Source organism: Ursus maritimus, unplaced genomic scaffold (genome assembly GCF_017311325.1).
Source record: "Ursus maritimus isolate PB19 unplaced genomic scaffold, ASM1731132v1 scaffold_2, whole genome shotgun sequence".
NCBI classification, from domain to species: Eukaryota; Metazoa; Chordata; class Mammalia; order Carnivora; family Ursidae; genus Ursus; species Ursus maritimus.
In genome coordinates this window covers 75258053-75275136 of record NW_024424452.1, presented here as the reverse complement: position 1 = coordinate 75275136, position 17084 = coordinate 75258053, and the positions used below count along the sequence as shown (strand labels likewise).

The 17084-nt window shown below is 35.6% G+C and overlaps 1 protein-coding gene across 1 annotated transcript in view; it reads right to left on the bottom strand.

The window, feature by feature from the left end:
- The window catches only part of MROH9 (maestro heat like repeat family member 9), a 152153-nt gene that overhangs the window by 68753 nt on the left and 66316 nt on the right, over positions 1-17084 (bottom strand). The window contains exon 6 of the mRNA XM_040634497.1: positions 12010-12086. Coding sequence (XP_040490431.1) covers positions 12010-12086 — 77 coding nt within the window. The remainder of the gene's footprint in view (positions 1-12009; positions 12087-17084) is intronic.

Here is a 17084-nt window from a genome sequence, read left to right as displayed (position 1 = left end):
AAGTGGTTGCACTAGAAAAATTAAGGCTAATGTTACCAGGCAGGAGAGAGATTGTAACAGAATAGGGTTAGTTAGGGTTTGGCAGTGGAAATAGGAGAGATTTAAGAGATACTTAGTAACTGGTAACAGTGTCAAATGCTGCTTGAAGGTCATACAAGAAAAAGACAGAAAAATATCTTTTAGATTTGGAGCATGAAAGCTACTGGAGACTTGGGTGGGAAGAGTTCAGGACAGGGTTGAAGCAGATCCCCAGATTGGTGGGTTCACTATGCTGATACATGCAGTTCAGGTCTCACATTTGGATCGGGGTCCTCAGTGATTTTCAGACGCAAATGGATCCATACACGAATGAACAAAGAAAAAGGCGCTACCAGCCAAAGATGACTTTTCCTTTCTCTAAGACTCAAGTCAACACATGAGACTCTCATAAAAGCAAGATTGTATTATTGTGGCAAAACCACTTAATTTCCATTCAGAACCATGTGTACTTGGTACAGTACCTGCCTTTTGACTGATTCTGGTATAAAATATTAAAACTCATTGAAGAGACCTTGACGTTGTATGCCTAGAGACCTCATACCTTTCTCTTTATCGTTTTTCTCAGGTGGACTTCTGCCTCCTGTGCTTTCCTCTACCCCAAACAGAGCAGTGAGCATTTTTGGCGAATTTGCTTGTTGATGGCCACTGGAGTATATACTCTCCTGAGGTAACTCAAAATTACAGCATGACTATGAAAGCAGAGGACCTCTACAGACACAGGGACCCCAATTTCCATGACTTCCAAAATGGGGAGGATTTCCACTTTCTTTGACTGGAGCCAGCAAAAAGAACTTTTTAAGCTCAAGTATGCACGGATCTCATAACCAGTAAGTGTGTCCATTATCAATGCTTAGCAGTATCTACTTGGTACTGGTTAGTCAAAGTGTTGTTTCAGGTCCAAGTCTCAATGTGGTTTCATTCACGCATTCCAAAACCTGCTGGGCACAGCCTGTTGTGAAACCCTCTGTTCACACGTATCTATCTCAATCGCTGATAGAATTCTGCTGATAAAATTTACTGCTTTCCTTCTCATCTCTTCAATATAATCTTTTAAAACCTCAGAACTTGTAATAGATAGTGTTCTTAGTATGTAATATAAAAAAGAAATGGAATAAAACAGATGATGAAAACCATCATGTTCACATCACCTCCAACAGTTCAAGAAGATGAGGATCTCTAGTTATTCTCATTTTTGAAGGCCCCTTATGATTCCTTTCTGTAACACATTCCTAGTTTATACCTGGGTTAGTTTATACCTGGGTTGGGTCGTTAAGAATTATCATAATAATATAAATATTATCCACAAGTTTCCTGTAATATTCATTGATGCAGAAAATTTTAACTCCAAAAAATGGATAAAATTTAGCCAGCTGGTGATTGCAGGTACTTTCTTTATGTCCACATTTTAGAAAGGGCTATGGAACTGCACTTATTTTGGAACAATTTCAAGTCAGCTTTCCCCAGTCCATCAATGACTTTAATTTGCCTTCTCTTATGCCTTTTATTATCTACTTTGATTATACTAATGGTGCCTGCGAACACTAGTACTTCTAGGTCGATCATATTACCAAACTGCTTCTGTATTCAGTATGGAAAGTTTCCTCTTTAAACTAATAAATCTTCAATGGCCAGAAAAAGTGTTATTGTCCTCATCAGTCAACATTATCTGGCCAAGTTGGAAGTGGTAATACTGACTTAGCAAACCTAACCCATGGAGAGCCAAAAAAATTCCAACAAATTGCCTAGTGGCTCCTGAAAAGGTGAGTGTGTGTTAGTTCAATGATTATATTAATAGTCACATTAAATAATATTAACACTTTTTAAACTTCCAGATTTCTTTTTACTGTTACTAGGGATAGCCATTTAAAAATAACAGTTGGAATAAAGCACAGAACTATATTTTAATTACATGAATACCCAAGGCATTAATCTCTTCTCAAACAGTCCTAGAGGATTATTGAAATTGTCTTGTCAGTTCACATTTTGATGAGCCAATTCACTAACACACACACCTCAATCCTTTCATATGGAGAAACACTTTGTTCTGTCCTGAGTTGATTCTTCAGTATGTTTTCATGTGTAACAGATAATGGGGAGTCCATAAATTTAAAGCCATGAAATCTTGGGATGTCTTAAAAGGTTACAATCCAGTATCTCACTAATAGAAGTCCCAGAGAGAAAGAATGCAGAAAACATAAGAAAGAATATTGTTTAATCAATAATGCAAGATACTTTCTTGGAGATAAATGGCCGGAGTTTTTAGATCGAAACATGACTGAGCGTCTCGTATATTTGAATAAGAAATACAACTAAACAGGTATTTATCATATACCCGCATCACAAAGGAAATCTCTTTAAGTTCCCAGAGATAGAAATTGTGCAGGACACGTTGTTTTGTAACAATGCTAGGAGATTTTATGTTAAAAATAAGAGTGGGATGATGGATATTCATATTTAAAAACATAAGTTTATATTTTTACCTCATGCCAACACAAAAATAAATCAAATTGGATGATAGAACTAAATGGCAAGAGGCAAAATTATAAAACCTTTAGAAGAAAAGGTAGGATTAAATTTTTGTCATTTTTAGTTTAGGCAGTTTTCTTAGATATGTCTGCAGAGCACAGTGAGAAAATCTGCAGGTCATATATGCTATACTCAATAACCATACGGTCTAGAAAATACCCCTAAATAAATGATCAAGAACTGTACAAGGTCTACATGAAGAAAAAAAATCACTGAAGATTCAAGTAAGTGAAAAGAAAAATACATGTGCCAGATGACAAGATAATAGAAGTAAATTCTCTATAAATTAATCTATAAATTTAGTGCAATTCTAATTAAAATGCCAAAGAAATTCTGGGAGAAATTTGAAAAGTGTATTCCAAAGTTCATCTGGAAGCATAAATGAGTAAAATGAGCTGATATATTTTTGAAAAAGAGAAATAATTGGATAGATTTGTCTAATTAGATACAGAAAGATTTTGTTTTATATGTTTAAGCTGTCTACAGTCATTTAAAAGTGTGAAAAATCCTTTATTGCTGATGTGTTGTGATGACAGTGCCCATCCCTATGGAAGCCACAGGGCACCACTGGGGTGCTTGCTGTCATCTATCAAAGACGTTGGTACTGCTGCTAGTGCATGCTGTTAGCGTCCCGGGGCTGCTGATGGCCATTATCCAGAGAACTGGGGTGGCACAAAAGTTGCTCTGGCTTTAAGTAAAAGCCACAGGCAACCTCATTCACTGTCGCCATCCCCAGCTGAGCATTGCTTTTCTCTCTCACAGCAGCCCCATCGCCCTAGGACTCAGCAGCTGCCTCAGTGAGAGCCTCTCCTCCCCTCTTCCACCGGCCCCTTGTTCTTGAATCACCACCTTGATAATCTTCACTTGAAGATTCACTGCTCTTTTCTTGCAGGCTCTTTCATTCTGTTAGTTCTGCCCAATGGGAGTGGTCCAGACATGCTTGAATCCTAGCAGGAACTCAATGTAGGCTCACACCCTGACACCTGCATCAAGCAAGTTTATGTTTTGTATCCCAAGAGCCATCTGACCATCTTTTTCTATCTTTTTTCTACATTCGACTGTTTCCAACTCAAGTCTATGTCATTCTCTTAAATACAATTTTGTTTCTGGACTTGGTCTTTCCCAGAGCTTAGAGAAATAGAGACCATGTTTCTGAAAAACAAATTAAAACCCGAAACTGTAGTGTGGTTTTAACCTTCATAGGACCATGTTCTTACTCTTCAAGTCTTAGCAGCTGCCTCACTAATTCCTACTGTGATGCCAGAGACAAGTTGGTGGATCTAATACAGTACGTAAAATACCACAAATTAACTCTTCAGGCTTTCTAAATTTCCTGTACCCTTCATATTTTCAGTAAAACTCATCATCATCCTGTTGGCAATGATCCCGTTTGGACTATTCTATTGCTCTAACAGTCTGCATATCCTAGTAGGTCAAAATTTTGCATGGTCATCCCTCACTGATGGAAAATCTCCACTTGTAATCCCTACTAGCAAAAGAAAAAAAAAAGCTTCTAATTTACATAGGAAGATATCTTGCTCTCCACTAATTTATTCATTAAGGTCCCCTCTCCCCACGAGGAAATAAAGGGGGATTGTAGGTGGCTTAGAGATAAAGAAAAAAAAATCCAATGATATAAAAATAAATAAAAGCTAAGAAAAAATAAAGGTAAAAATTAAGATAAAATTGAGACTTTGAGGGTGAGGGACATTTACAGACATGTACAGTAAAGAGCCCCTTTACAAGAGCAGGAGATGGATTGCACACTTAAGGACAAATATATTGTTTGACCCAGTGATGAAGCTTAGATTATCTATAGAAGTGTCTGTTTGAATAAATTTTAAGCATGATGTCCCATTTATTTAAAGATTTTAAAAAGCAATCTATGCACATGTACAGGACAGAAGAGTAAAAAGTGGACAAAGTCTCCAAGTTTTGCCCCCGCTCCCATACCCTACTTCCCAGCCCCAGAATCCACAATTGTTGCTGGTTTCCTGGGCATCATTCCAGGGATAGAATATGCAGACATTTGACCTCTGTGATATTTTTCCCCAAAACCTATATTTCCAGTGTAATCATGTGAAAAACACCAGATAAATGCAAATTGGAGGACATTTTACAAAATACCTTCAAACCAGCACTCTTCAAAACTGTCAAGGTCATGAACAAAGGAAGATGGTGAAACAGAGATCAGGGGGAACTAGGAGACCAGATGGCTGAATGCAGCGTGGGATCCTGGATGGATCCTGGAACAGGAGAAATGGGTGAAATCCAAATAAAGTCTATAGTTTAGTGAATACAATTGTATTAATATTAATTTCTGAGGTTTGACAAATGTACCATGGTTCTATTTTTCCTGTAACTGCTGCCATTGTGTTCTACCCCTCTCTTCTCTGCCAATCTTCTACTCTTGATTCCCTCCTAGAAAGTGGTCTCCCTTATTGGCATCTATATCTGATTCCATGAATTTTCCATCTCTCTTGATTATTTGAAGAATGTTACCATATTATTAATATTGAATTCTGTTTCTTTAAAATCTTCAACTTGATCATTTATTCAAAGATCCTCCCTGATCCCAGGGCAGAAAAGATTCTTGGCTGTAGGGGAAACACAGGATAGCTTAGTACTTAGACTGGCCACCCAGGAACCTGACTCCACCAGTTTGTAACCTGGCTTTGCCACTTGGTAGCTATATGACCATGGGCAGGTCACTTCCTGCCCTCAGTTTCTTGACTTGCCAAGTGGCGATAATGGTAGTACTTACCATGGAGGGCTGTTGCAAGGATTAAATGAGTTATTTATTTAAAGCACTCAGAGCATGCCTAACATGTTATAAATGCTATGTGAGTGTTAGTCTCACTGTAATTGGGGTGGGGAAGGGGTTCCCTCTCTTGCAGCTCCTTTCATCTTCTGACCCAGTTTGGTGAGAAGGGTTTCCACAGCGACAATGGAAGGAAGGATTTGAGGCTTTTGTAGCAGATCAGGTAGGACACTGGGGGAGGGGGCAGTGGGATGGTGGGTCAAAACGTTCATCATTTTTTTTTTTAAAGATTTTATTTATTTATTCGACAGAGATAGAGACAGCCAGCGAGAGAGGGAACACAAGCATGGGGAGTGGGAGTGGAAGAAGCAGGCTCATAGCGGAGGAGCCTGATGTGGGGCTCGATCCCAGAACGCCGGAATCACGCCCTGAGCCGAAGGCAGACGCTTAACCGCTGTGCCACCCAGGCGTCCCATGTTCATCATTTTTGATTTAGTGTTGAGGGTCATTTACAGGGGTACACGAGCGTGAGCAAGAACATGATTCTGCAGGGAAGAAAAAACTAAAAACAGTTTTCATCCAAACTGCCTTTTTTCCTTGCCTCAAGCACAGGTATTTTGAACACAATTATATCCCTGTAATAGACACAGTGAAAAAGTTATATTTTTTTTAACCCAAGAGATTTCAGTTACAATCCCGTCTTACAGAATATCACTTACCATGTGATGCCATTTCACACTGGACTGCAGAATCTGGAGACCAGTTGCTAGTCAGAGAGAAGAAGGAGACTAGTTAAAACAGAATCAGCTTAATCTCTTGTCACCTTAGTGAGGGGCAAACCCCAAATCTGAAGTTAGTATGAGCTTGATGGCAAAGCCCAAGAAGGACAGTACGTGCATACACCCATACACCCAATACGCATGCGCACTAAAACTTCAGATAAATTCATGATCAATGTTACTGAATGACACTCAACAAAAAGATTAGCAAACAGAATACAGAACCACGTTAAAAGAATAATGAACTATAACCAAGTGGTATTTATTTCAAACCTACAGGGATGGTTCAGTAGAACAGAACCTATTACACAATAATTAGCATTAATTGCTTTAAAAAGAAGAAAATTTGCATGGTAATTTTTTGTGGAGGCAAAAAAACTGATAAAATTTTGTCTATTCTTTTTTTTTTTTTTTTTTCAGAAAGGGAGAGAGGATCTTAAGTGGGCTCCATGCCCAGTGCGGAGCCAAAGTGGTATTTGATCTCACAACCCTGAAATCATGACCTGAGCCGAAATCAAGAGTTGGATGCTTGACCCACTGAGACACCCAGGCACCCCAAGTTTATTCTTGATAACAATTCTTAGTAAAGTAGATATGTGGTTAATTTCTTAAGGTGATATATAAACACAAAAGCTAGGACCAGATGTAGTAAGGAAATAATTAGAAGCATTCTCATTGAAGTCAGGAATGAGACAAAGATTCCTACCACTATTTGCCATTTCTGATATAGCATCCAGTATTTTTAGAAAATAGAAATAATACACTAAAATTGTAAGGGAAAATTATATTAGTTTTGAATTATTTACTTTGGGAAAGAATGGGAGTGATTTTAAATTTCTTTATGTTATCAGAACGATTAGATCGGAGTTATTAGTAACTACAATGTTTGGTAAAATCCTTTTATAGAAACTTCAGGACCTGGGATGCTGGTTTGTTTGAGAGCTAGCCCTTTGGTAATCACTTGTATTTCTTCCATTTTAGTTGCTCTGTCTAGATTTTCTAGGTCTTCTTAAGTTCTTAAAAAAATTTTTTTTGAATAGTTTTAGATTTACAGAGTATTTGCAAAACTAGTACAGAGATCTCATACACCCTTCATACTACTTCCCCTAATGTTAACATCTTCCGTAACCCAGGACATTTGTCAAATCTAAGATATTAATGTTAGTACAGTTGTATTCACTGAAATATAGACTTTATTTGGATTTTGCCCATTTTTCCTGTTTCGGGATCCAACCCAGGATCCCACCCTGCATTCAGCCCTCAGGTCTCCTAATTTCCCCTGATCTATAAATGTTTCACCATCTTCCCTTGTTCATGACCTTGACAGTTTTAAAGAGCACTAGTCAGGCATTTTGTAGACTGTCCCTTGATTAGCATTTACCTGGTGTTTTCCTCATAATGAGACTGGGAATATAGGTTTTGGAAAGAATGTCATTGAAGTGTCTTTTTGTCATGAGAAAGTATCAAAATTTGAACTTATTAGTCTCATTATTTCCTCTTTTCAAATTCAGAAATTCAGGTTTGTCTTTATGCATGCCTTCTTTCCTACTGCCTTCCTGAGATTTTTTTTTTTTTTTTTTTTTGCTTATTTTTTTCTAGCTTCCTGTTTTGGATATTTGATTAAAATATTTTCATTCCTTCTGGTCGTCAACATATTTAAGGTTCCGGATCTTTTTCTGTGCAGTGTTTTGGCTGCATGCTCTAGGTCCTGTGATGTTGTATTATCAATATTCTGTTAATTTCTGTATTAATTTCCTCTTTGACCCAAGAATTATTTAAAATAGAGCAGTTGAGGCGGAATGGTAGGTTGTTTTTTTGGTTTGTTTCATAAGCTCGTTATTACTTTCTAATGTTTTGCTTGGTGACCAGAGTAGTTTTGCTATTTCTACATTCTAGAACTTTCACAGAAATTTCTAACCTAACACAGTTATCTTTTGTGAAGAGACCTTTTTGTGGGCATTAGAAAAAAAAATATTTTCTGCTTTTATGGCTAGAGATTGATATATGGATCTTTCTCACACAACATACACACACTTACCTTTGTCTTTACTGTGTCTTAAATTCTTACTCGTTCTCCGAATCTTTGATATCATGCTGACAAAGGTGAATTAAAAGATTCACCTACTAATACTGCAAAAGAGTATTTTGCATTAGTACATAAACCAGTAACTTTCTTATAGTTTGTTTTGCTTTACCAGTTTGCTCTACAATGTTACATGGAACAGACGTTGTATTAATTTTCCCTTGCTGGACTTTCATCTCCCACCTTTAGAGCCAGACTTGCGCCAGGCCTGCTTGGGCAGTACACGTTTAGATTAACTCGAAGTCAGTTGCCTAATCCTTTTTACCATGTTATGGACCATAATCATATCCCATCACAGCCAGAGCCGCAGCTCACATCCTTACCTTTCCAGCTTTAAGGGGAGGGGTTTTTATTCAAGGCACAGATACTGACAGACAGGAATACTGGGGAACATCTTAAAATTCTTCTTATGTAGATGTTTATAATTATTTTCTCTTCATTCTGGATTGTAAATTTTTTCATTATGTACTGCTTTTAAAAAAAAATCACATTTAATGCTTTAAAGTTTATTTCGAGGTGTGGAATTCAAGGCTGTCTGGATTAAGATCTCAACTCCTAAACTGCTGTCACCATTGTTTGCTTACGCTTTCCTGGAATGCTTTTGTCCTTTGTTTTAATTACAAACGTTTTGAGAAATTTTGTTTTGTAAATGTCCCCAGTATGCAGCATATTTCTGGGTATTATTTGTAATTCATCCAGATTCTTTTTTTCTTATAGATGGGTTTTGATTTATTTACGTAACAGATTTGGATTTTACTTTTGTCCTATATTTTATGTTATACTTTTGTTGTTTTGCTTAAGAAGACTAACTTTTTTGTAATGTATTTATTTTTCAAAACTTTAGAGTGAATTTCTGTGGATTCCCGACTGTGAGCCAAGATGAAATTCTTGAAATCAAAGATGAATTTTTATTTCCTCCCCTCCCTCATTCTCCATATAATTTTAATTGATTACTTAGTGAAACTTTATGCCCTTCTGTTTATATTAGAGTTGTCCCTTGCACAACATGGGTTTGAAGTGTGTGGGTCTACTTATAGATGAATTTTTTTCAGTGAAAACCATACAGTACTATAAGTGTATTTTCTCTTCCTTACGATGTTCTTAATAACATTTTCTTTTCTCTAGCTTACTTTATTGTAAGAATACAGAATATAATACAAATAACCCCAAAATGTGTGTCAATTGACTGTTTATGCCATCAGTAAGGCTTCCAGTGGACAGCAGGCTATTAGGAGTTAGGTTTTTGGGGAATCAACAGTTATACGTGGGTTTTTGACTCCACGGAGATTGGTGCGCCTAACCCATGTTGTTCAAGCATTGACTGTACTTGATGAATTATTAACCCCTGAGTTTTAATATTAATGAAATCAATGTCCTGACATTACCTTCCCTTTTATTTTCTAATTTTTATGTGATAATTATACCATTTTTATATTTTCAAAGTTTATATTACATTCAGTTCTAAAATAGTAATCTTCACTTTCCTTTACGTCTTAGCCCTGTCTTGAGCGCGATCCACTGCATACTGCCATGCCTGGTCCACTCATCTCTAGTCGGGTTAGTTCATTTTCTGTTAGTCTGTTGAAGAAGGGAATCTCATTCCTTAAGTTCTTTCATATTAAAAAATGTCTGTTACATTCACTCTGAATTAAATTCTGGCTGGGCATAACATTCTCAGGCCACAATGCTTCCCTCAAGGATTTTAGAGACACAGCTCCACTGTCATCTAGCATTGCTATGGAAAGACCAAGGTGAGCTGAATTTTTTCTTCTCTTAAATAGGTTAATCGAGCATTTTTCCTTTTCCTGGATTTCCAATTCTTTATCTTTGAAAATCAGTAACTTTACTGGGATATAACTCACCATCGATTGTCTTGAGTTAATTTTTCTGGAGACATAGCCTGCTTTTCCATCTGTATAATCATGGAAAGTTTTATTATATCTTTGAGAATCAGTAACTTTACTGGGATATAACTCACCATTGATTGTCTTGAGTTAATTTTTCTTGGAGACATAGCCTGCTTTTCCATCTGTATAATCATGGAAAGCTTTATTAAAATTTTTGTTTAAATATCCTTTTCTGTCATTTTGGTTCTCTTTTTTGGTGATACCAATTAGGCTTATATTTGATCTCTTTTAAAAAATCTTTCTAGTTGACCTCAATCTTGTCCTTCATGCCTCTTATCATGTTTTCAGTAACGTTCATTTTCTTTGTACTATTTCTGACACACCCTTTGTTTTTGTAGAATTAGTTTTTCCCACTTCTGAGCTGCACTATTTTTCCCTAAATTCTTATATCTGTACTTTGAGATCATATTTTATAGATAAAATTATTTCATTAAAATATAAAGTCTTTTTCATCTGTTCTGTGAAAATACTTTTCTAAAATTATTTAATTGTCATTTATTTTTATATTACTTTCCTGATTCTTTTTCTTGTAAAATCTTTGTTTACACCCTCTATTGAGTCCTCTTTAATTATTACTCAGTATTGAAAGAGATGAGCTATCCTCATATCAAATGTTTGCTGGATTTTCATGTGGAGGAATTCTTCCCCTGACCCAGAATTGTTTGTGTAAATTTGCTTTTAAAAGACTTATTCTTCTCCAGTTTTTTTGATCCTGGTGACTTCAAAGTTACTGCAGAATTTATCTCATCCATCCTGATCCTTCTGAGCAATGGCTTTTTGTGACTCATCCAGCCACACTAGCTTATCCTTGGTTCAAAACTAGAACCAAAGATTATTCGTTCCCAGGGAGAGGTATCTCGGGACCCAACCATGTGAACAAAAGCCTCATTCCAGAGATGACGGATATGCTTACAATTTAGCTCTTTTTTCATTAATAGAGTATTTTCATTGTTATTTTCAAACATTTTGTATTTTACTAAATGGATATTACTAGTCTACGTTACTAAAGGCTTTGCTTTAGCAAAAGTTTGCTCTTTAAAATTCTCACAGGATTAAATACATACATGAATAAATTTTAGGACAGATCTAGAATCGTCTCTGATAGAAATTTTGTTTTTCTATGTTTCTATGTGTGTATGGTTTGTTTTAATAAATAAATAAATAATAAATAAACAAATAATCTTGATTAGCATTTTTTATTGATATTGAAACTATTTAGTCCCATGAGCTTTTTACTACCTGATGGATTTGTTTCCTGACCCCTTGAAATCCAGCTTCATTTGAAGAAAATGAAATGTTTACCGGAGGAGAGTTCAATTTCAGACTTTGAGTGCTTGGGGTGAGACCAAATTTTGGTGGGTGTCAACTGAGATAGGAGGTTGAGAAGGCCATCAGGTAAATAGGTACTCAAATGCCTGCAAAGCAGAAGAGATGTGGGCAGATGGTGGAAAAGATGATAGACATGAATTTGGGAGGTCAATGAACAAAGATGAACTCTTCCAATAGGCAAATTTGGTAAGAACTTTAGAAGAAGGTGCAGTAAAACCTAATATAGAAGAATTTAGAAGATGGTGAGGTAAAGCCTAATATACCCACAATTCTTTCTTTTAACAACAAAAACTAAGAAAAGTATTCGCGTTAGAAAGAAGACAGGCTTTTGACTGCCTGGAAGATTAGTAGGAGAAAAAGTACTTACTTGTGTATAACTTACTTGTGTAATTGTCGATGAGGCACAGAAGTGAAAAGAAACCCAAGTATTTTGTCCCTTAGTCAGAGGTAAAATACTCTATTAAAGGAGTCCTTTGAGATGTTGTCTTTTGTCATGGTAACCATATATTTCAGAGGTTCCATTCTGGAATGGGTGTGGTTCCTGCTAGAAGGTACTGACACACCCAAGTGGCTGTTGCCGCTCACCTGTCACTGTTGAAGAGGGAAGCTTCTGGTCCATTCATTGCCAGCACTGAAAGGTAGTTTTGAAAACCACCAGCCCACTAGAAGGTGGGCAACGAGGATGAATAAAAATTCACAGAAGGGGAAAACTAATCAATACACATTACGAGATACTTAAACTGCCTTGAAGTCATCACAATGCAAACCAATGAAATATCATTTCACATCAATTAAGTAAACATAAAATTTAAGCTATAATTCACATTCCATAAAATTCATTTTTAAAAGTGTGCAATTCAGTAATTTTAGAATATATTTTTAAATATATTACAGAGTTGAGCAACCATCCACACTATCTAATTTTAGAATATTTTCATCAACCCCAAGTGAAACCTTGTGACCATTAGCAGTTACTCACGGTCTACTTCCTCCAGCATCTGCCAATCACCAAGCTACTTTTTGTCTCCATGCATTTGCCTATTCTGGACATTTCATGTAAATGGAACTACCCAATATATAGCCTTTTGTAACTGCCTTCATTCACTTAGCATGATGTTTTCAAAATATATCCATGTTGTAGCATGTATCAGTCCTGCATTCTTTTGTATGGTTCACTAATACTCCATTGTATGGATCTGCCACATTCTGTTTATCCATTCACTAGTTAATGTAGATTTGGGTTCTTTTGTGCTTTTTGGCTAGTATGACTAACATCGTTTGAACATTTATGTACAAGGTTTTGGGTGAACATGTTTTTATTTGTTTTGGATATGTGCTTGAAAAGGAGAATTGCTGGTTCATATGGTAACTTTTTAATGTTTTGAAGAACTACCAAATTGCTTTCCAAGATGGCTTCACTATTTCAGAATCTCATCAGCAACGTCTGAGGGTTCCAATTTCCCCATGTGCTTGTGAACACTTGATATTGTCATTTTTATTATTATTATATCCATCCCAGTGGGTGTGAAGTGGTATCTCATTGTAATTTTGATTTGTATCTTCCTGACAACTAAGGATGGTTGGCATATTTTTTTTTCTACGAATTAGCCATTTGTGTGTCTTCTTTGGAGATAAGCCTACTTGAGATCTTTGCTTAGTTTTAAATTGAGTTATTTATCTTTTTATTGTTGAGTTGTAAATGATTTTTCATGTATTCTGGATACTAGACCCTTACCAGATGTATTATTTGCAAATATTCTCTCTCATTATGTGAATTCTTGATAGTATCCTTTGAAGTATGACAGTTTCTAATTTTAATAAATTCCAATTTATGTATTTTTTTTCTTTTGTTGATTGTGTTTTTGATGTCACATCTAAGAAAAACTTGCTTAAACCAACTTCACTAAGATTTAAACCTATGTTTTCTTCTAAGAGTTTTATGGTTTTTGGTCTTACATTTAGGTCCTTGATGCATTTTGAGTTAATTTTAGTATATGATGTAAAAATAGGAGCTTAACTTTATTGTTTATATGTATATCTATTTATCTCTACCATTTCTTAAAGAGACCATTTTTTCCCTCCTATTGAATTGTCTTTGCGTTCTTATTGAAAATACATTGACTAAAATGGCAAGGGTTTATTTCTGGGTACAGTTCTGTCCCATTGCTCTATATGTCTATCCTATGTCAGTGTCATACTATCTTGATTACTGTGGCTTTTTCGTAAGCTTTAAAATCACTCACTGTGAGTTCTCCAACTTTCATCTCTCTTGTCAAGATTGCCTCGATCATTCTGGGTCCCTTCCATTTCTGTCTGCAACTTGTCAATAGGATCAACTTGTCAATTCCTACAATGAATCCAGTGGGGATTTTGGTGGGGATTACCTCAAGGTGGAGAATGCTGCCATCTTGATATTATGTTCTGCTACATGAACATGGGATTTCATTCCATTTATTTATCTCCCATTGTTTTGTGGTTTTCAGTGTATAAGCCTTGTATTTCTCCCATTGAATTTACAACTAAATGTTTATCCTTTTTAATGTGATTCCGAAATAGATTTTTCTTAATTTCGTTTTTGGATTGTTCACTGCTAATATGTAAAAATATAAGTGAATTTATATACAAGATCTTTTTATCTGTAAGTGAGAATCGTTTTGCTTCTTTCTTTCCACTCTGGATGCTTTTCTTTTCTTGCCTAATTACCTTGGTTAGAACCTCCAATACAATGTTGACCTTGTAGGTGTAGATGAAAGTAGTGAAGGAATGTAATCTTTTACCGCTGAGTATGGTATCAGTGGTGGGTTTTCATAGATTCTTTTTATTAGGTTGAGGAAGGTCCCTTCAATTCTTAGTTTGTTAAGAGTTTTTAACATGAAAGGGTGTTAAGTTTTGTCAAGTGTTTTTCTGTGCTGATTGAGGTGCTCATAGGTTTTTGTTTTTTATTATATTAACATGGTATTTTGCATTAATTGATTTTTGGATGACAAATCAATATTGTCTTTACAAAATAAGCTCCACTTGATCATGGCATATAATCCTTTTTATTTGTTGCTAGGTTCTGCTTGCTACTATTTTGTTGAGGATATTTTACATCTGTATTTATAAGAGTTATTGATTTATAGTTTTCTTGAGATGTCTTTGTGTGGTTTTGGTATCAAAGTAATTCTGGGCTCATACAATGAACTGGACAATGTTCAATCTTTTTTTTTTTTTTTAGAAGAGTTTATAAAGAATTGATGCTGATTGGTCTTTAAATACTTGGTAGAATTCACCAGTAAAGTCATCTGGTCCTGAGGTTTTTCTTTGTAGGAAGTTTTTAATTATTAATTCAGCCTCTTGTTATAATTCTATTCAATTATTTCCTACTTCTTGAAAAGTTTTGATAATTTGTGTCTCTCTAGAGATCTGTTCCTTTCATCTATGTTATTTAATTTGTTGTCATACAACTGTTCAGAATATTCCCTTATAATCCTTCAATTTCTGTAAGGTCGATAGTAATGTCCTCCCACAATTTATTTTAGTCAACCGAGTTTCTCCCTTTTGTCTTGGGCAATACAGCTAAAGATTTGTCAATTTGCTATCTTTTCAAATAACAAAGTTTTGGTTTCAATTAATTTCTCTTTTCTCCCCCCAACTCTATTTCATTTATGTTCACCCTAATCTTTATTATTGTTTTTTTCTTTCTGCTAGTTTTGGATTAGTTTGCTTTTTTCTTACTCTAGTTTTTAAAGTAGAAAGTTGTTGATTTGAGATCCTTTTGCTTTCTTAATATAAGTATTTACTGCAATAAATATAGCTACACACACTGAAGGAGCTTGAGTCAGGTAAAGACAACCCCTGTAAATGGTATTTTTCAGGGGGATAGCAAACAAGGCAAACAGTGATGGCTCCTTAGAGGATTTGGGGGAAGCTATAAACCTACTCTGCCCTTTCTAGCAATGTCTAGGTTGCTGATTTTCACAGCTACTGTGGTTTTGGGGTTGTTGGTTTTCAGCCTTGTTTTGTTTTGTTTTTTTTTTTAAATAAACACTCTGTAGGTGATTGCAAGCCTTTGACTGGTTCCCCAAATTCTGAAAAAAGTTGATTCCGACAATTTTGCCTGTGTTCTTGTTGCTTTTATGGAAGAACAGAGTTTTAGAAGTCCTTACTCAACCATTACAAAAGTACTTGTACAGCATTATTTTCAATAGGAAAAAAAGCTGGAAAAAAATTTCTTACAGTAAAGAGAATAGACAAATTGTGATCTCTTCATGCGATGGAATTCAGCAGTTAAAATAATGGGCTAAAATTATGTATCCATGCATGGATAGTTATAAAAAACAAAGTGAAGAATGATACCTACAGTACAATAATATTTATATAATTAAAACACACAGAGAATAATATTTTTGATGGGTGCGTATAAAGAGCAAATTGTTTCTACAAAACATTGGCTGGGAGAATAAATACCATATGCATGATAGTGATGGGGAACAGGATTGGAATGAAGGAAAAAAACAAGACCAACTTTTTCCCATAATATTTTCTTTATTTTATTAAAGAAAATGGGGACACATGAGTGTATGCTATATTATTTTTGTGCTTTTTTTAAATGTAAAAGTTAGGAAGAAACAAAAAAAGTCATAATGGATTGAATTCTTCTGTTCTCCGGGAATCCATTTAACTCTAATTTTTTATAATCTATGGGTTGAGAGAAAACAAAAGACAAGAGTAAGATAAATAACTGTCGAACCACAATCGGGTCTGTTATAAAATGATTTTGAAATGGCTTTCAAATCTGGAATGCCAAATTCTGGTTTTCATTTTGCTTTTAAATAATTACAAGTTCAAACCAGACAGAAAAATGTGCATCATTGGATTTCTTTCTTTCTAAAAATCTCCATAGCCTGTCTCTGCTCCAATCAGGGATAAGTAACTTTTGGCGTTGCTTCTCTTTTCCCCATAGTGTTAATTTGTAACACCTTCATAGCTTCCAAAGGCAGGAAAGGGAGCTGCTTTACAATTACAACCACTTGAAAGAACATAGTACTTCTCTTCCAGAGATTTTTGACATTCTAGCAATGACGTGGGAACACAAATATTCTGTTTAACAAGTAGGAAGTGAAGAATCTGAAATTTCCATGATACAAACACATTTTTCTCACATGACTTTGACGAGGTTAAAGGTGAAAAACAAACCCCAAGTCTAGCTCCTCTTGGCCTGTGAATTCAACCAGAGAAAGGATCAAAGCCAAAGTGTTCTCATTACAATATGGAACCACTAGGTGTCACTAAAGATAAAATTTGGAGGCACTTAGCGATTATAACTAGGAAAGCAGAAAAGGCAAGCGAAATTCACCATGTTCATGCAGAAAACTGAAATTATATTTTTAGGTGAGAAAATGGAAAGAAATGGTTTTAGACCCTCTCTTTTATATCTGTGTGTGGACTCATTTGGGTTGGTGTTACCTTTTAACAGAAAAATAACTATGTGGGCTCACAACTCAACAAATATGTTACGTGATGACTGTTAATAAAATGAGGTTAAAATTCCAAGCTTCAAGTGCTGGAGTTCCCCCTGGGAACTGTGTCTAAAATGTCAACAGCTGACCCCAGGTGATATGAGGCAGATACATTGAATTCTCCTTAAGCAAGGAGAAGTGATTGAATTCTCTTTAGAC